At 41.5% G+C, this 26,129-nt stretch overlaps 1 protein-coding gene across 3 annotated transcripts in view; it reads left to right on the top strand.

The window, feature by feature from the left end:
• The window catches only part of BICD1 (BICD cargo adaptor 1), a 263,984-nt gene that overhangs the window by 92,031 nt on the left and 145,824 nt on the right, over nt 1-26,129 (top strand). For all 3 annotated transcript variants that reach the window (XM_023208955.2, XM_023208956.2, XM_023208957.2), the window contains exon 2: nt 8,019-8,231. In XM_023208955.2, coding sequence (XP_023064723.1) covers nt 8,019-8,231 — 213 coding nt within the window. The remainder of the gene's footprint in view (nt 1-8,018; nt 8,232-26,129) is intronic.

Genomic DNA, 26,129 nt, shown 5'->3' on the forward strand with positions numbered 1-26,129 from the left:
TTAAAAACCTTGCCAAAGATTTCAGAGGAGACAGATTTAAACCCAAATGCATTTGCATTAAACCCCAATGGATTTGATTCCAAAGCATGTCGTCTTTCTGCTAATAATAGCCAACAGTCATTGAGTACTTACTATATTTGTACCAAGGTCTGTTCCAAGTGATACATAGATTTTCTCTTTTAAGCCTCATGGCAGTATGAGAAAGAAGCTATTATTATCCCCATTTTACAGATGACACAATGGAGTCACAGAATGTTATGTAATTTGCCCAATGTCACACAGTAAGTGGCAGAGTTGGTCCAGCTCAGGAGCCCACACTCTTCACTTCTTTTGGCCTTTTATGAGTACATCTGCCCTTTCAAGGATCAGGCTTGCGTCTGTCAGGGAGACCTAATGTCTCCTATTAACTTTTGAGCCATATGCAACATGGAAACTGGTTTCTCCTGGCTGGGCACTTCTGGGTTGCCTGGCCTCCTGTGAGCTCCTCTTTTCTAATTGAATCTACTCTCTAAGACTCCTTGCTGCTGGAATATGCAGCAGTAGTTTGAGAGACACTTCTCAGGCAGTTCTAATATGTTTAGCTGGGTTCTTCCTATTTTTTGTGCTTCATCAGATCCTTTGGGCTCAGTGTTTTCTTTCTTTCTTTTTTTTCTTTTTTGAGACAGAATCTCACTTTGTTGCCCAGGCTGCAGTGCAGTGGCACAATCTCGGCTCACTGCAACCTCTGCCTCCTGGGTTCAAGCGATTCTCCTGCCTCAGCCTTCAGAGTAGCTGGGATTACAAGCACCTGCCATCACACCCGGCTAATTTTTGTATTTTTAATAGAGATGGGGTTTCACTATGTTGGCCAGGTGGATCTTAGGTGATCCACCCGCCTCGGCCTACCAAACTCCTGGGATTACAGACGTGAGCCACCGCGCCCAGTCTGGGCTCAGTGTTTTTCATGGAATAAGGATGAATCATTAGAAGAGCTTTCACACCTCTTAAACTCTCAAATTCCATGCCTTAAGAAGGATTTTTATTAAGACTTCGTTTAAAACAAACAGTAATTAAGCATCATTTTAACCATTTGATGTGATTATAACTCATACGCTTTCTACTCCAAAAATGTTTGAAGTAGAAGAAACCAGTACAGTGGGATAAGCACAATAAAAATGCAGAACAATGTAGAGAAAACAGAGGTAATTATACCAAAACCTTAAGATATTTTCGTTATTGCTGTTGAGCATTTAATGCTGAATTTCCTGTTTGCTGAGGCAACAGAAAGGTAATTGGTCAGATAATTTTTGTTATGTGTTCAAATAAACTAGCTCATTGGGGAGGATAAGGTACCATGTCAGGCCACTAGGCAACCTTTTTCTTCCTACAAGTTAGATTGTGTCTGAATATCCTCTGGAGCACTCAGATCTTAAAATACTTCAGAAGAGACTATAAAGAATGGCCAGTGATTGTCTTTAAAGAGGCACCACAGCAGTGCTGTAAGCACTGGGGGAAAGGCCAGGTTCTAGGTCACTCCCTCACTTTGTTCCAGTCTCTGCCCAAAGGTCACCTCTTCCCTGACTGCCCTTTCTATATGAGGTTCCCACTGAACACACCTGGGTTGCCCTCTATTCCTGTCCAGCATAGTAGTCACTAGCCATATATGACAACTAAAATTAATTAAATGACATAAAATAAAGAATTCAGTACTTTGGTCATACCAGCCACATTTCAAAAGCTCAGTAGCCGCGTGTGGCTAATAGTTACCATATTGGACAACACAGATACATCATCACAGAAAGTTCCATTGGGTACTGCTAGCCTATGTTCTTATCTTGCCTTCCATTTTCTTCTTAGAACTTTTTCAACACTATGCCATGCCATGCACCTAATGATTTGTTTATGTTCCACTAGAATACATGCTCTGGATCACAGAGTTTTTTGTTTTCCCAGAACATAGCTGAATCCTCCAGTGCCTAAAGCAGTGCCTGTCATAGTACAGTGCTTTGTAAATACTTGCCGAGTGAACGAATAACAAATGAACAAATGAATTTTAGTATTATGTTGCAGTTTCAAATCAAAAGTATTTTGTCTAATGTCATTGGGTGACCTAGTACACGTTCTGCCACAGTTCTTAAGATGAAAGAATGAAAATTCTATGACCAAAGAGAACATTTTAAAGATAAAGTGATATTAAATATATTAGTCAAACTTTTATTTCTTTTATCTTTCATATTATAAAGAATAATGGGTATGAAATTTCTGTTTATTAGTTAACATATCATCCTGAATATGAACACATAAAATATCAATTTTCTTTGCATTAAGAAATCATGTAAGTAGAAGGAGAAAACAAAGTACTTATTATATAGCTAACTGGACTTACAGTCACATCTAATTTAAAGCAAATTTGCTCCATGCAATGGAATATACTAAAAGTGATGTTGTGCAATTATAGCTACAGACATGATAAGAAATCATAATACATTCTAAACATATATAGAAAAATGTCAGTTTACTTCAACTTATTTTAAACAAAAATTACCCATGAAACGATTGCAGTACCTAAAAGGAATTTGCGATCTGAACAAAATATAACTAGAAGCACGACTACCCTATAGCTCCTATAAATACAGATTGAAGCTAGTTTTATGATTTCAGCCAAAAATGCAGCTTCAGGCCGGGCGCGGTGGCTCAAGCCTGTAATCCCAGCACTTTGGGAGGCCGAGATGGGCGGATCACAAGGTCAGGAGATCGAGACCATCCTGGCTAACCCGGTGAAACCCCGTCTCTACTAAAAAATACACAAAAAACTAGCCGGGCGAGGTGGCGGGCGCCTGTAGTCCCAGCTACTCAGGAGGCTGAGGCAGGAGAATGGCGTAAACCCGGGAGGCGGAGCTTGCAGTGAGCTGAGATCCGGCCACTGCACTCCAGCCTGGGCGACAGAGCGAGACTCCATCTCAAAAAAAAAACAAAAAAACAACAAAAACAAAAACAAAAATGCAGCTTCAGTAACCTTGAAAAACATTGTTTCCCTTCTATCAGGCCTAGCTTTGTCAGGAGATACTCAGGAGGCGATGGAGGAAGGAGGTACCTGGTGAAGCCAGACAAGTCTGGTAAATCAACTTTAACAAGTAGCCAGACAATAGATGTCAGTTGGGTGTCATGCCCAATTCTAGTTGCTGACAGTTAGGAATTAAATTAAAATAGGAGTGTTTTCTCCTTCCCCCTCCCTTTCTTAAAAGCAGCCATTTTCTGAGTAGTGTTCTTAGTTCTCAGTGGATTTGCAAATGCGGATCATGAGGCACCTCTAGCTTGTGCAGGATCGGTGTTATTTTGCTATTTCAAGTAAAAAACATGGTTAGTGTCCTTGGATAACCGCATATACTTTCATTGTTTTTCAAATCAGGTCCAGTGAAGGGCCAAGTTCTTCATAAATATCATGGCTAATTTTGGAAATCCATATGTTCAGTTAAGGTTTCTGAACTGGAATAAATATGAATGGAGGGTTTATCAACATTTGGATGTTTGCAATTTCAATTCTTGATTCTTTTTTGAAAATCTATTCTGGGTCTGTATCTGAAATGTTTATCTCCTTTGGTGCTAGATCCAGAGTACACTTTTTGAAAACTTTAAATCATGGGTGGAATAATAAAGTCACTTGCTCTTAAGACTTTAGGGGTTGTTTTAGCTGGCAAGAGAGCATTGCCCGTGTGCTGCGAAAAATACGAGAGCCACAGAATGGCCAAATTACTGCTTTTACTCTGGCAGAGTGAAGAAAATGGCCCTGTGACAGACATTTCCAGTTTCCTGTACGTGGAAATGGGGAAACAGTTATGGGAAAAAAAAAAAAAAAAAAAAAAAAAGCCAGCTGGGGTTCTTGACACACAGTTCGTGCTAATTTTAAATTGTGCTAATACTTGACTATATAGTGAGGAATCCTTTGCAGGGTGATGATCTGTTGAAGACTCAGCAGGCCACAGTGGGGAGAGGGAGAGAGGCTATCAGACGCTTCCCCTCCAGAGGCCTTTTAATGGGTACTGAATTCAGAATTGACCTCAGAATCTGATCATTACTGATGCAAGAGCAAAGTCAACATCATCTGCAAAGATAATTTCTCATCTATTCATGGGTACCTGTACTTATCACCACATCTGGAAATCTGATTACTCAAATAAGAATTTCTGTTGAGAGACTGAACAAGCCAGGCACCAGCAATATTTTACTCTGTATGTACAGATGGACATTGATACTGGAATATTTCTGTCTCATTGGTGCTTAGGGACTATCTTTTGATTTTGATCCATGTCAAGATTCTAAGGTAGTTTAACTCAGACATGAGTTTTAAGTGTTTCTTATTTTTGTTTTTGTTTTTTTAAATTTCTGTTTCTGTGAGTGTAATTTAGGGAGGAGTACCAGACTGTTTTTATAAGTTGTTTCTTACATTTATTAACACATATCTTTTCCGCCTTAAGGTTTATAACAAATGTGAAACTAAGTTTCACAGGTTCATTCCAGCCTAATCTTTTCATAGATGATAGCATAGTCCAGAAGCAATATGCTGCGACATTTTATTTTATTTTATTTTTGAGACAGAGTCTCGCTATGTTGCCCAGGCTGGAGTGCAGTGGCATGATCTCGGCTCACTGCAACCTCCATTTCCCAGGTTCAAGTGATTCTCCTGCCTCAGCCACCCAAGTAGCTGGGATTACAGGCATGCACAAACACGCCCAGCTAATTTTTATGTTTTAACAGAGACGGAGTTTTGCCATGTTGGCCAGGCTGGTCTCGAACGCCTGACTTCAAGTGATCTGCCACCTCGGCCTCCCAAAGTGCTAGAATTACAGGCATGAGCCACCGGGTCCAGCCTGCTATGACATTTTAAATTTCAAAATGTAATAAAATGACAAGTTATGCCAGAAAGCCACAGTACTTTTCATTGAATATAGTATCTTCTTGGTGTTCGTGTCCTTCTCTTCTTTCATAACTCTGTGTGCCAGTATTTGACCAAATCTATCAACTCTTTTAAGGCAGAGACTATATTTATTTATTTTTTAACTTTTTGTTTGAAATAACTTTAGACTTAGAAAAAAGTTGCCCCAAAATACTACACTGATTTTCATGTACCCTTGATGCAACTTCCCCAAATGTTGCTATCTTATGTAACCATAGTACAGTGAAGGAAACAGAAATTGATGTTGGTACAATAGCATCACTAACTAACCTAAATAACTTATTTCAGTTTGCCGATTGTCCTACTAGTGTCCTTTTTAAAGCCCAGGATCCAATCCAGAATCCCATACAACACTTAATTGTGACGTCTTGTTAGTCTCATCTAGTCTGGAGGAGTCTTTCTATAATTTTTGCAACGTACTGCTTTTGAAGAGTCCTGACCAGTGATTTTGTACAACGTCCCCAGTTTGGGTTTGTCTGATGTTTTCTTAGGATAAGAATTACCATTGAAGTGATGTTGTGCCCTTCCCAGTGGTTTTTTGTTTTTTGTTTTTTTTGAGAAGGAGTCTCCCTCTGTTGCCCTGCTAGAGTGCAGTGGCACAATCTCGGCTCACTGCAACCTCTGTCTCCCGGGTTCAGGTAATTCTCCTGCCTCAGCCTCCTGTGTAGCTGGGACCACAGGCACACACCACCACACCTGGATAATTTTTGTATTTTTAATAGAGACACGGTTTTGCCACGTTGGCCAGGCTGGTCTCGAACTCCTGACCTCAGATGATCTGTCTCCCACCTCTGTCTCCCAAAGAGCGGGATTACAGACGCGAGCCACTGCACCCGGCCCCCAGAGTGTTATATCAGAGGGTATATGATGTCAGTCTGTCTCATTGCTGTTGATCTAAGTTTTGGTCACTTAGATAAGGTGGTGTCTACCAGGTTTCTCCACTGCAAAGTTACTATTTTTCCCATTAGAATTAATAAGTACCTTGAGGGGAGACGCTTTAAGACTCTGCAAACATCCTGTTTCTCATCATACTTTTGCCCATTAATTTTAGATTCTATTGATGATTCTTACCTGTAACAATTATTAATGTTTGCTAAATGCTGATACATTTTATTTCCATCATTCCTTCTACATTATTAGAATTCTACTGTAAGGAAGAGCTGTTCTTTCTTCTGCCATTTATTCATGTATTATGTTAATGTGGAGATATAATTAATTACTGTAATTTTTTTCTCAAAATATCTCAGATTTGGCCATTGGAAGCCCCTTCAGACAGGCTCCTGTCTCCTTTTGATACATCCCCGTCATCTTTTAAATGCATTTTGTAACTCTGGCATCACAAAATGTGTCAGGCTTATTTTGCTCCAGTCCTAGAATCAGTAACTTCTCCAAAGACCCTAGTTCTTTTTACTGGAGATTGGTATTTAGAAACAAAATCTGGGTGCTGGATGTGCTCATTGCTACTGGTATATCATTGCTTCTAGGCTCTCTCCTTACAGTGCTAGGAAATAATGTGTCTGTATATACACATACACGAACATGTTTCTCTGTCCCTCTCTCTCCGTATCTGTATACCTATGAATATTTATCTACCTATTAAAAACAAAAAGTTTATCCACTTATTGATACTTCCACTTACAACTCCATACCACTAGTTTCCTTTTAGATATCTCTTTTTCCTTACTTGTGGCTTTTTCTCCAACAATTAGAAACCTGGCATTCATTATCTACAATATATTTACTTATTTGCTCAACCCTAGCATATATGTAAAGAAGTTTCAGAACTGTGATTTCCATAATCCCTATGAGAAACAAGTTTACCAGAAAGACTATATAGTGTTTGGGTACAGTCCTTTTTGTCTAGTCTTAAGGTATATAATAAAAGTACTGATTTCCAAAATTAGGTTAGATATTTTCTTTCTTACCTCTTTCATGGTGGCTGTTGTTTTTCATTTGTAATACAGCTACGTTCTTTTGTTACTGTTTGTGTTCCATTTTGGGTTCCCTCAATACCGACAGGTTGGTTTTAATTATTATTTATTTGGAGATGTGAAACATGACTATAGTTCTTAGAGTCTGAACTCTGTGAAAAGGGGCTGGGCACGGTGGCTCACGCCTGTAATCCCAGCAGTTTGGGAGACTGAGGCGGTTGGATCACTTGAGGTCAGGAGTTTGAGACCAGCCTGGCCAACATGGTGAAACCCCTTCTCTACTAAAAGGACAAAAATTAGCTGGGCGTGGTGGTGGGCGCCTGTAATCCCAGCTACATGGAAGGCTGAAGTAGGAGAATTGCTTGAACCCAGGAGGCAGAGGTTGCAGTGAGCCGAGATCACACCACTGCACTCTATCCTGGGTGACAAGCTAGACTCCATCTCAAAAAGAAAGAACTATGTGAAAAGGCATTTCAGAAAAGTGTCATCCCACCTTATCCCTTCTGTCACATCTCACTCTCCCATTCTTCCATTCTTCCCACCCCATTCCCACCCACCCCATAAGTAACCAGTTTAGTTTCTACTTTTTTTCTCCTGTATTTCTTTTTGCACAAATAAACAGACATATATGTTTTCTTATACAGAGATGATATTCAGTGTCTTTTTTTGTGGTTCTGGGCAATTTAAATGCTGTTTGGTAATTTTAACTCTTAAGGATACTGTTTATAATTGGACTGTCCTTACTGCCAATATATTAGAAAGCACACTAAATGATTGTTTTCTTTTTTGTAAAGTATTTGTGGTATTTTTTAAAAAATGAAGATGACATGAATTTTGATGGGCTTATTAGCACTGAACTATTTCTTGATAAGAGTTGTCGAAAAAAATGAGAACATAAAGCAAGCAACGTTTTTCAAGTTTTCTTTAATGCATTACATCTTTTTTCGCAAGGTATTTTAAAATTTTCTTTTTCCTTGTTAAGTGAATTGAATTATTTCAAGCATCAGTGAGATCTGCTAGACTGTTATATTTCGGGGGTCTTGCACAGTAGCTTTTCTTACACATATAAACAGAAGAAAACATTTTCCCAAGTCTGAAAAGAGGGCTAGGATGCATTTCATTGTGCACTCTGTTTCTTCCCACATACTCTGCAGGCATTTGGGCAGTCCTTCTCCATCCACCGGAAGGTTGCTGAAGATGGAGAGACTCGGGAGGAAACACTTCTGCAGGAGTCAGCATCAAAGGAGGCTTATTATCTGGGGAAGATCTTGGAGATGCAGAATGAGCTGAAACAGAGCCGGGCTGTGGTCACTAATGTACAGGCAGAAAATGAGAGGCTCACTGCCGTCGTGCAGGATCTGAAGGAGGTAAACAAACAAACTCCCTATGAGACATTTGTGAGAGGGAGAAATAAGAAAGTTCTCTCCATAGCAGAGAGGAATAACACTTTTGATTTAATCAGAGGAGCTGTATTAAGCGCAGAACAACTAATACTGAGCTAGCAACTTTTCCGTATTTTTTAGTGAAATGATAACTAGCTTGTTCTGCGATGAGCTTTTCTCTCTTTTATTGTTTCTTGAGAATTAAGTTTTGTATGTATTGTGGACTTGGGAATTGGCCTTACTATTTCTGCAAAGGTGTTTTAAAAATACAGTGACCTTAGCACTTCCTCCCTGCATTACCTGGTTTAATACAATGTGGAGAAGAACGGTTGGCTGTAATGCTCTGTATCAGCCCCAATTCCAACTGACAGTGGTGTTGGCTCAGGACACTGCTCACAGGGAATGACAGCCTAGGCGAGTGTCCTGAGAAGTCTTCGAGTCTGGTGATGCAGATTCCCAAACTATTTTTCTGGTTATAGAGAAGGCAGCAAATTACGGCTGGAATGAATTAGGTCAGGGAGTCTCTCTCGGTCTGTGAGTGTTGAGCATCCACCGAACTCGCTATTCCTTGTTAGCTTTTCCAAGGCAGCATCACCTGCCATATCATTTTCAGACTGGCAGAGTCATCCTTTAGTGGATGATGTTGGAAATAGAGATAGCCAAACGTAGCTTCATCTATCAAACCCCTGTAAGAGCATTTTTGGAAACTATATTCAATCATTCACTCCATATTTTGATATGAAAGCTGTAGAAGAGACGCAGACGTCCTCTAACTCCTACACCAATGCAGTGGTGATTGACAGGTCCACAACCAAATGGGCTCACTAGTTGAGCATTTTAGTGATAGAAATATGTAGGATGAAAATATTCTTCAATATTGTAAACTATAAGAGAAGTAATCCACATTTGAAATAAGTGACATATTGCAAATAGGGTTTCACTTTTATAAGATACAAGTTGTCTGGAATTTATTGGAATTTTCTAGATAATTTACATTTACACATGTTCATATTACAATGAACTAATGAATACTGACAGCAAGGTTTCTGGTTTACTTATCTCATTATCTTTGGATATGCCCAAATACAGCAATATGACTTGTGAAGACAGAGAAAGCATCCAGTCAAGTGGAAGTTAGTGTTGAGTACTGAGAAGAACATGAGACAGTTTTCAGGATACCAGGGCCTCCTCATTTCCCTCCGATGTGAACAACTATTAAAACCCCAGCTACTCTTTGGTTCCTTCTTTCTGAGACAGGGTGTCACACTGTTGCCCAATCTGGAGTGCAGTGGCACAATCCAGCATCCACTGCAGAAGTGGACAGAGGGTCATGTGGAGCCAAAGCCCACCATTCTGGATTAAGCAAGTCACCAAACATTTGCAGGGAGCAACCTCAGCAGCCATGAGCAGCAGGGTCACGTGCAAGTTGGCAGAGAGGGCGTGGCATAGGCAACATGAGGACCATGTGCACATGCATGGTTTATGGAGAAGGATGTGACCAATGAGTAGAGCAGTCTTGATGGCCGGTTGGATGGATCCTCTGAAAGCTGCAATCCCCATTGTGTAGCAGCTGCAGCTGAGCCAAGAACAGCTAAGGTTGAGGATGGGGCAGGGAATCCACAGATGCTTTTCTGCGTGAGTCAAGGTGGTGATGATTGATGGAGCATCCTCACTTACACAGCCGTGCTTGAGGGCAGTTCCAATGAGTAGATTTATGATGAGTGGCAGAAGTTAATTAAGCATGAAGTTACAAGTTAGGAATGAACGGAGGCAGCAAAAGAAAAACAAATTGAGGAGCCTTTCATTCAGATCAGTTCTTAAACTTGAAGGAACATCTGAATCACCTGGAGGAACTCATCAGCTCATGAACATGGGGCCCCTCCCAGAGATTCTGATTCAGTAGATCGAGGTAGGACCCAATAATCTGCAACTCTAACAAGTTCCCAGGTGATGTGGGGGCTGCTGCTCTGGAAACTACATTTTAAGAACCACTAATTTAGATTTTTTGGCCTGTCAAAGTTGAGGAAGGCTCACAATTGGGACATTGCTATAAGCACCATGATCTCCTGAAGAAATCAATTGGTTGTGACCCTTCAATTTTTATACATTTTCGATAGCAGATTTGCAGTAAGAGAATAACTTGTTATATCCACATTTAGGTATTTTTTATCTAAAACAGCTTGAGGCACTTTAGCCTATGAATGTGTTTCTTCAGATTTGTCAGGTAACTAAAAGAAAATAAAAGGTCTTGTGTTTCATGTGTGCCAACAATGTATTTGTTAATGTTCTTTCTGATAGGGTGAGAGCTGGTAATATTACTATAACCCTGAGTTTTTGTTTTTGTTTTTAATCCAGCAGATACATTTTATTTCGCTGTACCTAAGACAATTATTATTAACATTTAGAGCTAACATAAAAGAGCTAGGAATAAATTGTATTTTTTGGTGTATTGATACAGACTTTTAATGGTTGGTATTAAGTTGAAATCTCAGATTTGATTTCCTTGTAAGCTCAGTTTTATTTTTTGTACGATATGCATTAACTGATATACAGCGATTGGAAGAGAGATCATGTAACTTAGAACAGTTATGACATAATGGACCATGAGAAATGTGCAAGGATAACCAACCCAAAATATAGTAAATGATCAGTTTGATAGAAGCTGTGTATTTAATAACTTAATTAATGGGATCATTTTTCTTTACTAAAAGGACTTCATTTCCTGTTTCAGTAGTATTGTTGTCCTGGCAAAGGCGTGTGTGCATGCATATGTGTTGGGTGCAGTGTGAAAGATTTACCCGTGTGTGTATGTGTTTGTGTGTGATTACAATGTCAAATTCTCTTCCATAAATAGTAGTTACAGGATAGTATGGTGAAAAATGGGAAAATTACTGAATTAGATATTAGAAAATCAGTATTCTAGTCAGCTCTGCTGAAAGTTTTAGTATTAAATTCATGATGTTTGTAAAATGTATATTAAGATTATATTGATATAGAGTGAATACGTAATAAACATAAGCAATTATCATTAATAATGTTCTGCGTCCTCCAAAAATATCATTGACAATATAACTCATTATGCAGATCTATATTCTTAGGGTAAAGAAAGATGAGATAAATATCTCTTTGAATTTATCACCTCAAAAATTCTTTCTATCATGATATGAATCAGGCAGTAGAATTGCACATTTTTATTTCTGCCTTGACTGTTAAGAAGCTCTGGGGCTATGCTTAAGTATAAAACACTAACCTAGGGTTTTTTAAAATCTATTTCTCACTTTTAAACATTTTTAGTAGCCTTATTGTATATATGAATTGAGTGGTAAACTGCTTTAAATAATTTTATAGGTCGGGCGTGGTGGCTCATGCCTGTAATCCCAGCACTTTGGGAGGCCGAGGCGGGTAGATCACGAGGTCATGAGCTCAAGATCAGCCTGGCCAAGGTGGTGAAACCCCGTTTCTACTAAAAATTTAGCCAGGCGTGGTGGTGGGTGCCTGTCCCCAACTACTCAGGAGGCTGAGGCAGAGAATTGCTTGAACCCGGGAGGCAGAGGTTGCATTGAACTGAGATCGTGCCACTGCACTCCAGCCTGGCGACACAGCGAGACTCTGTCTCAAAAATAATAACAACAATAATAATTTTATAAAATCCAGGGAGTATAAAGAAAAACTGGTCACCCAAATTGGAGAACCAAATTAATAGTTAAACTTAACCTAATTAGGAGTTAATCCTACAGGGCCAATCATAGACAGAGTGGAGAAATCTCTGAGTTCTCTTGACACAGCATTATTTTGGTAAGAGCATAAAGAAAGCAGATTGCTGTAGGGTGTAAACAGATATTTAGTAAATAAGTTTGGATTTCATTTTTTCTATCTTCAACCTGTAGGTATAATATACTAGAAGATAGCCTAAAATTTGGGTAATATTTACTTTTATACTTATTTGTACTAAACTAAACTAAAATCCACATTAATGAAACCATAAAATAGGTTAATGAAACTGAATACAACTTAATGCTCCCAATTACCAGTTAATGTCTCAAATATAAGATATGTTAGAATTGGCCGGGCGCGGTGGCTCAAGCCTGTAATCCCAGCACTTTGGGAGGCCAAGACGGGCGGATCACAAGGTCAGGAGATTGTGACCATCCTGGCTAACACGGTGAAACCCCGTCTCTACTAAAAAATACAAAAAACAAGCCGGGCGAGGTGACGGGCGCCTGTAGTCCCAGCTACTCAGGAGGCTGAGGCAGGAGAATGGCGTAAACCCGGGAGGCGGAGCTTGCAGTGAGCTGAGATCCGGCCACTGCACTCCAGCCTGGGCGACAGAGCAAGACTCCATCTCAAAAAAAAAAAAAAAAAGATATGTTAGAATTAACTGCAATATTTACAAAGTATACAAAGCAGTTATGCAGTATTCGTAACCAGAATTGGTATATATGTGATAAAAAGATGTCACATAAGATAGGTGCCTTCAGGTGGAATGCAGAAGATTGGAGTTATCAAATGAATTATTGACCTTAGTAGAGGTTAAGCCCATAATTTAAAGTGAAAATGACAACATTTATTGAGTGCCAGACAGTGTTCTAAATACCTTACATGCCTTAACTGCTGAATCTTTCTAACAACCCTACTGAGGCAATTCCTTTTATATTCTACCCCTGTTTTACTGATGGGGCACATGGATCAAAGAGAGGTCAGATCACTTGTCCAGAGCACATGGGTACCAAGTGACAGGCCATGATCTGAACTCAGGAACACTGGCTCTGATGTGCCATTCTTTGCCATGTCACCGTAGCTGCCAAGAGCACAGGTTTCCCTCTTCCGAACCCTGCCTCAAGCTAATGAAATTTCTAGAAAAGTATATGAAGTTTTAATTCAGACCATAGCTGCTATGGTCTGAATGTGCCCCTTTCAAATTCATGCACTGAAACTTAATCATCAATGTGATAATATTAAGAGGTCAGGCACTTAGTTGGTGAATGAGATTAGCGACTTTATATAAGGGCTGGAGGGAACTAGCTAGGCCTTTTGGCCCTTTTATCCTTTCCAGCATATGAGGACACAGCATTCATCCTCTCTGGAAGGCACAGCAACAAAGTGCCATCTTGGACACAGAGAGCAGCCCTCACCAGACACTGAACCTGCCAGCACCTTAATCTTAGATCTTCAGCCTGTAGAACTGTGATCGATAAATTTGTGTGTTTTTAAAAATTCTTCTTCTACAAGGTTTCTTCTATAAGGTCATTTTGTCTGTGTTGAAAATCTATTTTTTAGTTTAGTTTACCTTTATCAATGATCTTAGCTAGATCTGTTGGATCACTTACTGCATCAGTTAATGACATCAGCACTTGCTACTTCACCTTGCGCTTTATGTTATGGAGATGGCTTCTTTCCTTCAGCCTCATAAACTAACTTCTGCTAGTATCAAACTTTTCTTTTGCAGCATGTTCACCTCTCTCAGCCTTCATAGAATTGAAGAGAGGCATCCGGGTGCGGTGGCTCATGCCTGTAAAGTAATCCCAGCACTTTGGGAGGCTGAGGCGGGTAGATCATTTGAGGTCAAGAGTTTGAGGCCAGGCTGGCCAACATGACGAAACCCTGTCTCTACATTTGTAGTAAAATTAGCTGGGCGTGGTGGTGCACGCCTGTAATCCCAGCTACTCAGGAGGCTGAGGCGGGTGGATCATCTGAGGTCAAGAGTTTGAGACCAGGCTGGCCAACATGACGAAACCCCGTCTCTACATTTTTAGTAAAATTAGCTGGGTATGGTGGTACACGCCTGTAATCCCAGCTAGAGTCAGGAGAATCGCTTGAACCCAACAGTCAGAGGTTGCAGTGAATCGAGATCACACCACTGCACTCCAGCCTGAGTTACAGAAAGAGACTTTGTCTCAAAAAAAAAAAAAAAAGATTTAATGAGAGCCCTTGCTCTGGATTAGGCTTTGGCTGGTTTGATCTTCTATCCAGACCTTTCTTCATGTCAGAAATGAGGCTGTTTCGCTTATCATTCATGTGTTCATGGAGTAGCACTTTTAATTTTCTTCAAGAACTTTTCCTTTCCATTCACAATTTAGCCAACTTGGCTAACTTAACATGGCTAATTTGGCATATGCTTCATCATTTCTTCCTTTCCTTGAAAGTATGATTCTTTCCCTTGGACACTTTGAGGCCACTGTGGGGTTATTAATTGGCCTAATTTCAATATTGTCTTATGTTAGGGAATAGGAAGGCCCAAGGAGAAAGAGATGGGGAATGGCCGGTCAGGGGGGCAGTCAGAACACACATGTTTATGGGTTAAGTTTGCTGTCTTACCTGGATGTGGTTCATGTCAATATAACAGATAAAATAATAATGAAAAAGCTTGAAATATTGCAAGAATTACCAAAATGTGACACAGACACACAAAGTGAGCACGTGCTGTTGGAAAACTGGAGCCAATAGACATGCTTAATGCAGAGTTGTCACAAACCTTCAATTTGGAAGAAAAAGAAAGAAAACTTTGCAAAGCTCAATAAAACTAATCACAATAAAATAAGATGTGCCTGTATTTGATACATAGGAGATTTGGTAATAGTGTGGAATTAGAAATCAGGAGCTCTGGGCTGGGCGCGGTCGCTCACGCCTGTAATCCCAGCACTTTGGGAGACCGAGGCAGGCGGCTCATGAGGTCAAGAGATCGAGACCATTCTGGCCAACACGGTGAAACCCCGTCTCTCCTGAAAATACAAAAATTAGCTGGGTGTGGTAGCGTGTGCATGTAGTCCCAGCTACTCGGGAGACTGAGGCAGGAGAATTGCTTGAACCCAGGAGGCGGAGGTTGCAGTGAGCTGAGATTGTACCACTTTACTCCAGCCTGGCGACAAAGCGAGACTCTGTCTGAAAAAAACAAACAAACAAACAAACAAACAAAAAAACCCCAGAAATCAGGAACTCTGAGTTCAGGTCCCAGCTCAGCCATTTTACCAGTTGTGTGATTAAACTTCTCATTTCCTGTATAAACATTATAATACACCTCTCCTACACCTCATGATTTTTATGCAGATAAAATGAGATGTTTTCCATGAAAGTGTCTTATAAGAAATAGAGGACTTTGTAAATGGTATTTACTGTTTCAAAGTTTGGTTGTCAAACTTATTCACACATAGGAAAACAGAAGCTCTATTTGGTTGGAGCAGCATAGGAGGCCCCAGCACCATCCGACAGTAGCAAGAAGTCATGGCTGACATCCTGACACCAAAAGAGGAAATGGAACACACATTTACAAAGAGGAGGGCCATCTAGGTATCTTCCTATCACTATAAACACTCTTTCATATCTGGCTAGTCCATGAAAAAATCCTTGCATTATTACCTAGTATAGCACTGGATGTTCTTGCCGATGACCTGAATCATAGGGAAAAGATTGAATTATTTAATGTATCCAGTAAAAACCAAAGTATTTCTTACAGTCTTTGATGTTTCCTTCTGAGTAATTGGTCATTGGGAGCTGTGGTTACACATAGCTGAGTGAAGCTGACATTTCTGTGAAGGCATGGCTTGGTTCTAGCTGGAAAGTTTTCTGTTTCCTGGCCTGTCCCTGTCTCCTCCTCTCCATACTTGTTGGGAATGGACCTCGTACCTCTCTGGAATAATGCAGTGCACCAAACAGTGGAGAACTTTCGTTGTTTTTAACTGATTTATGTAACTGATCATAATATCATAGCTAACATTTATTGAGCTCACCATATGCCAGGTATGAAGCTTAGCACTTTACTACATTCATTATTGCATTTAATTCTCTCAACAAACTTGCAGCGCATATGCGATTCCACAGGAGAGAGCTATATTTCTTTTGGCTGAAAAGTTCTTTCTAACACTTGCTGAGCTACAGTAAACAAATATGTCTATTAATGCCATTGGGAATTTGAAAGCAATGTCTTAACAAAATATAGACAATTCATTTTTGAATAGTTGTGATTTGATTATGCTTTTGGGGAAAATCAGATAACAAAATGGGTTTGTTTGTAAGGATTAGTTTGCAATTTAGGCTCATAGAATTTTTGTGTGTGTGTATACAGTTCTATCAATTTTATTTTATTTTATTGAGATAGAGTCTTGCTCTGTCACTCAGGAGTGCAGATAGAGTCTTGCTCTGTCACTCAGGAGTGCAGTGGTGCAATCTCGGCTCACTGCAACATCCACCTCCCAGATTCAAGTGATTCTCCTGCCTCAGGCTCCTGAGTAGCTAGGATTACAGGTGTGCACCACCACACTTGACTAAATTTTGTATTTTTAGTAGAGATGGGGTTTCACTATGTTGGCCAGGCTGGTCTCGAACTCCTGACCTCAAGTGATCCACTCACCTCAGCCTCCTAAAGTGTTGGGGTTACAAGTGTGCGTCACTGCGCCTGGCCAGTTCCATGAATTTTAACTCGTAAATAGATTCATATAGACACAACCACTATCAGGAGGCAGACCAGTTTCACCACTTCAGAAACCTCCCTTGGTCAGTGCTACTCTTTGTAGTCAAAGCCACTCCTACCTCAGCCTCTGATAACCGGTGATCTATTCTCTATCACTATAGTTTTGTTTTGTTTTTTTTTTCAGGAATGTCATATAAGTGGAATAAAACAGTATGTAACCTTTTGAGATTGGGTCCTTTCTCTCAGCATAATGCCTTTGAGATTCATGTAAGTTGTTACATGTGTCAATAGTTTGTTCCTTTTTATTGCTGAGTATTATTCCACTGTATAGATATATTGTGGTTGCCTTAATCAGTTCACCTACTGAAGAACAGTTGAGTAGTTTTTAGATTTTGGTGATTACGACTAGAGCTTCTATAAGCATTCATGTACACTTATGTTTTTGTGAAGTTTTCATTTTTCTGGAGTAAATACTTAGGTGAGTGGGAATGCTAGGTCATATGGTAAGTCTATGGTTAAGTTTTCCAGAGCAGCCGTACCATTTTGCTTTCCCACTACCAATGTGTAAAAGTTCCTGTTGTCCCTATTCTTTCCAACCCTTGGTATTGACAGTTTTTTTTGTTATGTTTTTGTTTTTGTTTTGCTTTTTGGAGACGGAGTTTTGCTCTTGTTGCCCGGACTGGAGTGCAGTGGCGTGATCGCAGCTCACTGCCTCTGGGGTTCAAGTGATTTTCCTGCCTCAGCCTCCCAAGTAGCTGCGATTACAGGCACCCACCACCACACTTGGCTAATTTTTTAATGTTTTTATAGAGACAGGATTTCATCGTGTTGACCAGGCTGGTCTCAAACTCCTGGCCTCAGGTGATCCCCCCACCTCGGCCTCCCAAAATGCTGCGATTACAGGCGTGAGCCACCACGTCCAGCCTGGCCTTGACAGTATTTTTACAATTTTAGCAACTCTAATAGGTGTGTAGTGATATCTCATTATGGTTTTAATTTGCATTTCACTATTGACTAAGAATATTGAACATCTTTTTGTGTGCTTGTTTGCCTTCCATATATTCTCTTTGGTATAGTGTCTTTTCAAGATTTTTGCCCATTTTTAATTGGGTGTTTCTTTTCCTAGGTAAGTTTTTTTTGTTTTGTTTTGTTTGTTTGCTTTGAGATGGAGTCTCACTCTGTTGCCCATGCTGGAATGCAGTGGCACGATCTTGGCTCACCGTAGCCTCCACCTCCCGGGTTCAAGCAATTCTCCCGCCTCAGCCTCCTAAGCAGCTGGGACTACAGGCACATGCCACCATGCCTGGCTGATTTTTGTATTTTTAGTGGAGACAGGGTTTCACCATGTTGGTCAGCTGGTCTCAAACTCCTGACCTCAGGTGATCCCCCTGTCTCGGCCTCCCAAAGTGCTGGGATTACAGGCATGAGCCACTGCACCTGACCTATTTTTAAATTTTATATTAATTTATTAACTGGATTTTTGTCAAATAATTAGAGAATTCTCTTTAAATAGCCGTCTTCTCACTTCACACTTAGTCTGGGAAAAAATGAGAGCAAATTTCCATGCATCCAGGGAGCATATCACCAGCCAGGCATGAAGCTTAAAGGGAGAGTGCAGGCTGAGTGGCCAGCAGGCCATGGGCATCCCACAGGACCAGGCCAGGCCCCAGGCCTCAGCGACCCTTCTCCCAGCCCACCTAGTGGCCCTCAAATTCCATGATGGGACAGACATGCATTCTCCTGTCCCAGTTGAGAAGACTCTTCTAGACGGAAGGGAGAGGAGAAAAGGCATAGGAAAGAAATCCCAGAAACACTAGCAGGGAAGTACGGGGGCTTCCTCCCCAGATGTGGTGGCCTTGCTCCTGACACCACCCAGCCCCTGGAACTCTTCAAGGACAGGGAAGGCCCGTGTGCCTGGTACTGGAGCCTGGCTGGGAAGGGAATGTGGGCTCACAGTTTCTGGATGGTGGCCTTCCACAGCTTGGCACAGACCAGGGGAAGGCATGTGAGGAGGGCCTGGGGAGGTCCTGGGGGAAGATACACAGCTCAGGAGGTTGAGTGTAAAGTGGCTGCCAGACCAAGGGAGCTGGATGGACTGTGAAGGAGGAGGTGGCTGGAGAGCCTCCTCCATGTGAAGCTACTAGAGCAAAAATAGAACAAGGGGGACACCCGTGCCCCAGAAAAGAGCCCTAAAGATGGTAACAGGGAGCATGGCTGAGCAGCGCCCTGGATTCTGAACTAGTGTGGGAAGTGGGGGCACCTCTCCAGAGGCCAGGGGCCTCTCTCTTCCTTCATCACCAATTGCTGGTAACTTTACAGTCAGACTTGAAGGAGGAACAAGGCCCTCCGCCGCCTCCCCTAGCCTCTGATGCTGCCCCAAGGGGAGGGGTAGGAGCAGGCAAAGAGGGCGGGAAACAGGGAGGTGGGAGGGGGTCTACTGGGTCTTCTTATTTTCAGAGGAGGGAGCTGTAATAGTGTAGTGGCAGAGGCTGGTTCCTCAGTATGTAGGTGTTGTGTGGGTTGCCCAGCACTGACAGCTGCTTCTACAGCTCTGGCTTTGGCTGCCAGAGCAGAGGGGCCAGGGCCAATGGGGCCACTGACCACAGGTTCCATTAGCCCAGATAGGGCAGTGACAAGGAATGCAGGCATCCCATCGCTCCATCCACCATGGGAGGTCCTGGATAGAACTCAGATGGGGACTGTGGATTGGGGCAGCCAGAAGAGCAAAGGTATGTTCCATTGGTGACTGGCAGAGGAAAGACATAGGCTCTGTTGGGTATGTAAGAGTACCCATAGGCTCTGTTGGGGCCCTCACCCATGGAGGCTTGAAATGCCACCTATAGCATTCATTGTCCAAACTACTATAAGGTTAACTTGTATGAAGCCCAGGCTTCCCAGCCATCTCCTGCTTCACCCTTCACTGTTCTTTTGAAGTAGTTTGCAGCAAAAAGGCTAGTTGATGTCACAGTCTTTCATCAGGTGGAAAGGCATCTCGAAGGCCATGATGGAGTTCTTCTTCTAGGACAGAAAGATGAGCGGTAAGGGATAAGGTAGAGGATGGCTTTCTTGGTCCCTTTGAAGGACTCTGGCAAATTCTTCATGTCATTGAACATAAGTTCCACATGGACATAGGACATTAGGATGCTCTTGGTGTTCTTGATCACTCTGCCACCCTTTGAGTGATTCTCGTTGAGTGCCGTGGTCTCTTGGAAAGGGGTCCTAAGACTCTTGATGCAGGGCCTTGAGTTCAATTTTGCATAAAGGAGTTGGTTTAGATTGAGGTTCCTTTTTATGGCATATAAATGTCCAATTGTCCATTTTGTTGAAAAGACTGCTCTTTCTTCGTTCACTTACCTTTGCACTTTTGTCAAAATTTATTGGCCATGTTTGTGTAGGTCTATTTCTGGAATCTGTATTCTGCTGTATTGTTCTGTGTGTCTATCCTTTCACCAATACACACTGTCGTGAAGTCAGAGAGGTAACAGGAAGCCAGATCGTGTAAGGCCTTGTAGACCATTGAAAGGATTTAGGCTTTTATCTTAAGTGAAATGAGAAGCTACAGGAAGGTGTTGAGCAAAGGAGTAACCTGACTTTATTGAGGCAAGGATAGGAATGTGAGGTTACTGCAGTCATCCAGATATGCAAAAATGGTGGTTTGGACAGGGATGATGGGTAGAAGTGGTGAAAAGTACTCATATTCTGAATAATTTTTGAGAGTGGCCCCCATGGGATTTTCTAATGGGTTGAATGTAGAGAATGAGAGATAAGTATGAGAAAAGAACTCTAGTCTGAGTAAACCCTCAGACTTGACCAACGTGAAAAATGGAGTTATCGATTGAGATGGGAAAACCTTCCAATGAAGCACATTTAAGGAAGGAAGGTCAGAAGTTCAGTTTTGAACATGTTAAGTTTAAATTTCTATTAGAGGTCCACCTGTGGATGCTGAGTGAATAGTGGGTAATAAGGGCCAAGACTTTGGGAGAAAGGTCTGGGAATTGAGGTATACATTTTGGATCCCAGCCGGGCGCCTGGGATCACGCCTGTAATCCCAGCACTTTGGGAGGTCGAGGTGGGCAGATTACCTGAGACCAGGAATTTGAGACGAGCCTGGCTAACATGACAAAACCCCATCTGTACTAAAAATACAAAAAATTAGCCAGGCGTGGTGGTGTGTGCCTATAATTCCAGCCACTCAGGAGGCTGAGGCAAGAGAATTGCTTGAACCCAGGAGGTGGAGGGTGCAGTGAGCCAAGATTGTGCCACTGCACTCCAGCCTTGGCAACAGAGCGAGACTCCACCTCAAAGCAAAAACAAAAACAAAAAATTTTTGGATCCATCAGTAGATAGATGCTATGTAAGACTGTGGCATTAGTGAAATCACCAAGGGTAGATATGTAGAGAGAAAAGGGCAAGCATTGAGCCCTGGGTCACTGCAGCATTGAGAGGTGAGGGGAAAAAAAAGAAACTGGTAGAGGAGACTGAAAACTAGTAGTGAGGTAGAAAGAAAGTAGAGAATGTTTTCTGAAAGCCAAATAAGAAAATGGTATCCAGGAAGTAAATGATCAACAGTGTGGATGCTGCTAACAGGTCAAACAAGACGAGGACATATATTGACCATTGCGTTTAGCAACAAAGGGTCATTGGTCACCTCAGTGAGAGAAGTTTCCATAGAGTGTTGGAAGAAGAAGCCCAAGGATAGTAGGTTTAAGAGAGAATAAAAGGAGAGGAATTAGCCGGGCGCGGTGGCTCACGCCTGTAATCCCAGCACTTTGGGAGGCCAAGACGGGCGGATCATGAGATCAGGAGATCAAGACCACGGTGAAACCCCGTCTCTACTAAAAAAAAAAAAAAATACAAAAAAAATTAGCCGGGCGCAGTGGCGGGTGCCTGTAGTCCCAGCTACTCAGGAGGCTGAGGCAGGAGAATGGCCCGAACCCAGGAGGCGGAGCTTGCAGTGAGCTGAGATCCGGCCACTGCACTCCAGCCTGGGCGACAGAGCAAGACTCTGTCTCAAAACAAAAAAAAAAAAAAGGAGAGGAATAGCAGACTGAGAATAGAAGTGTTTTTCATGGAGTTTGTTTGCAAATAGGACCAAAGAAATGAGGAGGTAGCTAGGGGACAGATGGGCTCACATGCAAGTTGTTGGGTTTTGTTCCTTTTTAAGATGGAAGAAATAACATTTGTGAATGCTAATGGCCATGACCCTATAAAGTGGGAAATTTTAATGATGTAAGAAGAAAAGACAAGAAAACCTAGAGCAATTGATTTCCTTGAGTAAAGGAGAAAGGGATGGAATCTAGTACAAAAATGGAGGGATTGCCCTTAGAAGGAGCTAGAAAATTTAACATATGGTAATGCTTGGAAAAGCAGAATATGTGGATGCGGATGCCAGCACATGGGTAGATGTGAGTGAAGTGAGTCCTCTTCAGTCTGCTTCCATTTCCTCACTGCGGTGGAAGCAAGGTCAGCAGCTAAGAGGGAAGGTAGGGGCGGGACTGAGATGTGACGGGACAAAAGTGGGGGATAATCACCTGGGAGAGTGAACCACGGGAGTCATGGGAGTGAGTGCCTTCTGTAGGAGAGAAGATCCCTCGGAAAGAGGAATTCAGGGCTAGATGCAGTGGCTCATGCCTGTAATCCTAGCACTTTAGGACACTGAGATGGGAGGATCGCTTGAGCCCAGGAGGTCGGGGCCACAGTGAGCCAAGGTCACACCACTGCACTCCAGTCTAGGCAACAGAATGAGACCCTGTCTCAAATAAATAAAGAAGCAAATAAATAAATAGGAATTCAAGAATTGAGATCATCTCTGTGGGTATTGAGACTGCCAGGAATTAAGACCAGAAATTCTAGAGATGATGGCAATGACAATGAGCAATGAAGGGGAATGAGTTGGTGTTCCGTAGGTCACGGTAACAATGCTAGATAGTGGATGATAGAATCCGATGACATGAGGTTTAAAGCACAGGAGTTTTAGAGAGGAGAGAGGGAGAATGAAAGCAGCCACATGGAGCAAAAGGGGCATCTGTCTCAGGCCCAGTGGTATGGGAGTGAAATAGTCAGCACTTCAGAGGGCTGCGGGGAAACAGTGTCCTCAAGGGAGAGTCAGGTTTCCGTTAAAGGAAGGTGCAGTATACACATCTGTGAAATTATTATGCTGACTGCTGTCATCTCATCTGCTCATAGAACCGGTGAATATTGATTGGTCATAAAATGCATGCATTATTTTAAGGAGCATGGACATTTAATTTCTCTTTTTAAGGACTTGGAAGTATTTTTTTCCATGATTTGGAAAGTGATATTATATTTGTCAATGAGAAAGAATACAATAGCTTTATAATAGTTCACAAAATGATGTCAGTTGCTCGTTATTCAAAAATATCTTTAGCCTTTTTGAGGTTATTTTGGGGAGATAATAAGGACAGGATCTTCATAATCCCAAATATTAGGGAGAAAACTTCAAAAATTAAAGCATATTTAGGCTGAGCATGGTGACTCATGCCTGTAATCCCAGCACTTTGGGAGGCCAAGGTGAGCAGATCACATAAACCCAGGAGTTTGAGACCATCCTGGGCAACATGGCAAAACCCTGTCTCTACAAAAAATACAAAACTTAGCAGGGCATGGTGGTGTGTACCTGTAGTCCCAGATACTTGGGAGGTTGAGGCTGCAGTGAGCTGTGATCATACCACTGCACTCCAGCCTGAGTGACAGAACGAGACCCTGCCCCCCACCCCCTCCTCCAAAAAACCATATTTAAATATTTCTGGAATCCAAATGTTGAACATTATTTGGACACAGTTTCAAAATGGTACCAATTCTTTTAATTTGTGACTGCTTTATTTCTGCATTAGACAATGAGAAGGGGCCGAAACTTCTGGCCTGATACGACAGTGACATCAACCTCTTGTGTAATAGCCTGTCCTTAAGCCAGTGCCAAATAGAAAATTAAATGGGAAATGGCAGAGAGCATTACCCAGGACCTACTGTAGAAATGGCAACTCTGGCACTGACATAGGTTTTCAAAAAATTATGTTTTAAAAGTAATCTTGCTGGGAGGCCAAGGCAGGCGTATCACTTGAGGTCAGAAATTTGAGACCAGCCTGGCCAATATGGTGAAACCCCATCTCTACTAAAAATACAAAAATTAGGTGGGCATGGTGGCGGGCACATGTAATCCCAGCTACTCTGGAGACTGAGACAGGAGAATTGCTTGAACCCAGGAGGAGGAGGTTGCAGTAAGCTGAGATTGTGCCATTGCACTACAGCCTGGATGACAGAGAAATACTCTGTCTTTAAAAAAAAAAAAAAAAAAAGTAATCTTGCACATTCCCTTTACTGTTTTTCCAAGGTCATTACATTTTTATCTGTTATTGTTCACCATTTAAAACTAAGCAGTGGAAAGCAGCCTACTTTTTAAAATGTAGAACTGGTATGGTGTACTTAGCATACATGTAAGGATGTCTGTCCTCTCTTTTGCCTCCCTCCCTCCCATTCTTCCCCCTTGCTCCTCCTTCCTTCCCTCCCTCCCTCCCCTTTCCTATCTTTTGAATAGCGTCAAAGACCAGTTTTTAACTTCTTGGACCATAAGAATAAAGATCTGTGCACAATCCATTTTGTACATATTGATTCTTGGACTAAAAATAGCTTGATTTGGTTTCAAACTTTTTCTCCCACCCTAAGTTCAGGTTTTGTTCCCTGTGCAGCCTGGTAGGCGGAGAAGTAATGCATGGTCAGCATTTCATCTGAGATGCTTACTGGACAATTTTAATCTTTTTTTTTTTTACATCTTGACCTCTATTTCCAAAGAACATCCCAGTTGGCAGGTCTAGCCTGATTAAGATTCCATTCAGGCATTTAATTCTCCTAAGGGAATTTACAGCTTAATCTAACAATCAAGGATACCAGAATCTACTCAGGACTTAATTTCTTGAAGGTTATAGGAAACATATACTTGAGCAACCTAATGAATGAGCTTAGTGATATCATAATGAATTTTTATATATAGCTCAAATTACACTTTTTAATGTGTATCCAACAAACATATTTTTAAAAACAAATACTGTAGACTGAACTGTATTAGCTGTATTAGTAGATCCAAATTTAACTTTCAATTTGAATTAAATTAGAACACTATGCATCTCATAAGACAGGCTATACATTGATTACCTAGTTAGCCAGCTTCCGTATCACCACTTGTTCAGGAACACTAAAAGTACTTATTTAGAAATAGTTTTCTGATATAGTTTTGGTTTCACTAAGACAGCTTTTTAAAAAGCAAAATTAGGCAAGGTGTGGTGCTCACGCCTGTAATCCCAGCACTTTGGGAGGCCAAGGCGGGCGGATCACCTGAGGTCGGGAGTTCGAGACCAGCCTAACCAACATGGAGAAACCCTGTCTCTACTAAAAATACAAAATTAGCTGGATGTGGTGGCTCATGCCTGTAATCCCAGCTACTTGGGAGGCTGAGGCAGGAAATCACTTGAACCTGGGAGGCAGAGGTTGCAGTGAGCCAGGATCATGCCACTGCACTTCAGCCTGGGCAACAAGAGCGAAACTCTGTCTCAAAAAAAAAAAGAACAATTATAACTAAACACCACTTTTTTTTTTCTCTCTCTGGAGTCAGAGTCTCTCACTCTGTTGCCCAGGCTGGAGTGCAGTGGCACAATTTTGGCAATCCTCCTGCCTCAGCTTCCTGAGTAGCTGGGACTACAGCCATGTGCAATTACACCTGAATAATTTTTGTATTTTTTGTAGAGATCACCCCATGTTGCCCAGGCTGGTCTCAAACTCTTGGGCTCAAGCAGTCTGCCTGCCTCCGCCTCCCAAAGTGCTGGGATTACAGGTGTGAGCCACTGTTGCCAGCCTAAACATCTCTTCTGAGGCTGTCACAATATATATTATTCTCACAGCCTACAGTAGATTATAGATATCTAGAATATAAAAATCTATTTCCTGATAGGCTTGGCACACAATACTCCTACAGTTGTTTGAAAACATACATATTAACAGAGTGACAATATTTATAGGCAGAATTACTCATGTGTCTTATTGTAGCTTACACGAGAGTGTGTCTGTCTAAGAATGGGATAGAGGTTGGTCTGTAAAAACAGGTGGCTCACAAGCTTTCTTGGATAGTTAACTCAGCAGTTAGAATAAAGGACGTAAAAGAACCTATCAGGATAACACCTGCTCTCTTGCCCTCAACAACTAATGATAATGAATCTAGGCCCGGAGTGGAATAAAAATCTTGTATCATCTTTGAATTAGTCTTTCACTGGTAGTGCCTTCCAATGAAATGATGTTTCACAACCTTTTCTTCATTATCATCTCCGAAAAGAGCCTTCATGGCTATTTTTTTTCCTAGTTGCCACAAAATTAAATACAGGCATACTGTGTCTTACTGTGCTTTTGCTTTCTTGCTCTTGGCAGATATTGTGGGTTTTTTTTTTTTTCTTTTTAACAAATTGAAGGTTTGT

Source organism: Piliocolobus tephrosceles, chromosome 10, assembly GCF_002776525.5.
Source record: "Piliocolobus tephrosceles isolate RC106 chromosome 10, ASM277652v3, whole genome shotgun sequence".
Classification (NCBI taxonomy): Eukaryota; Metazoa; Chordata; class Mammalia; order Primates; family Cercopithecidae; genus Piliocolobus; species Piliocolobus tephrosceles.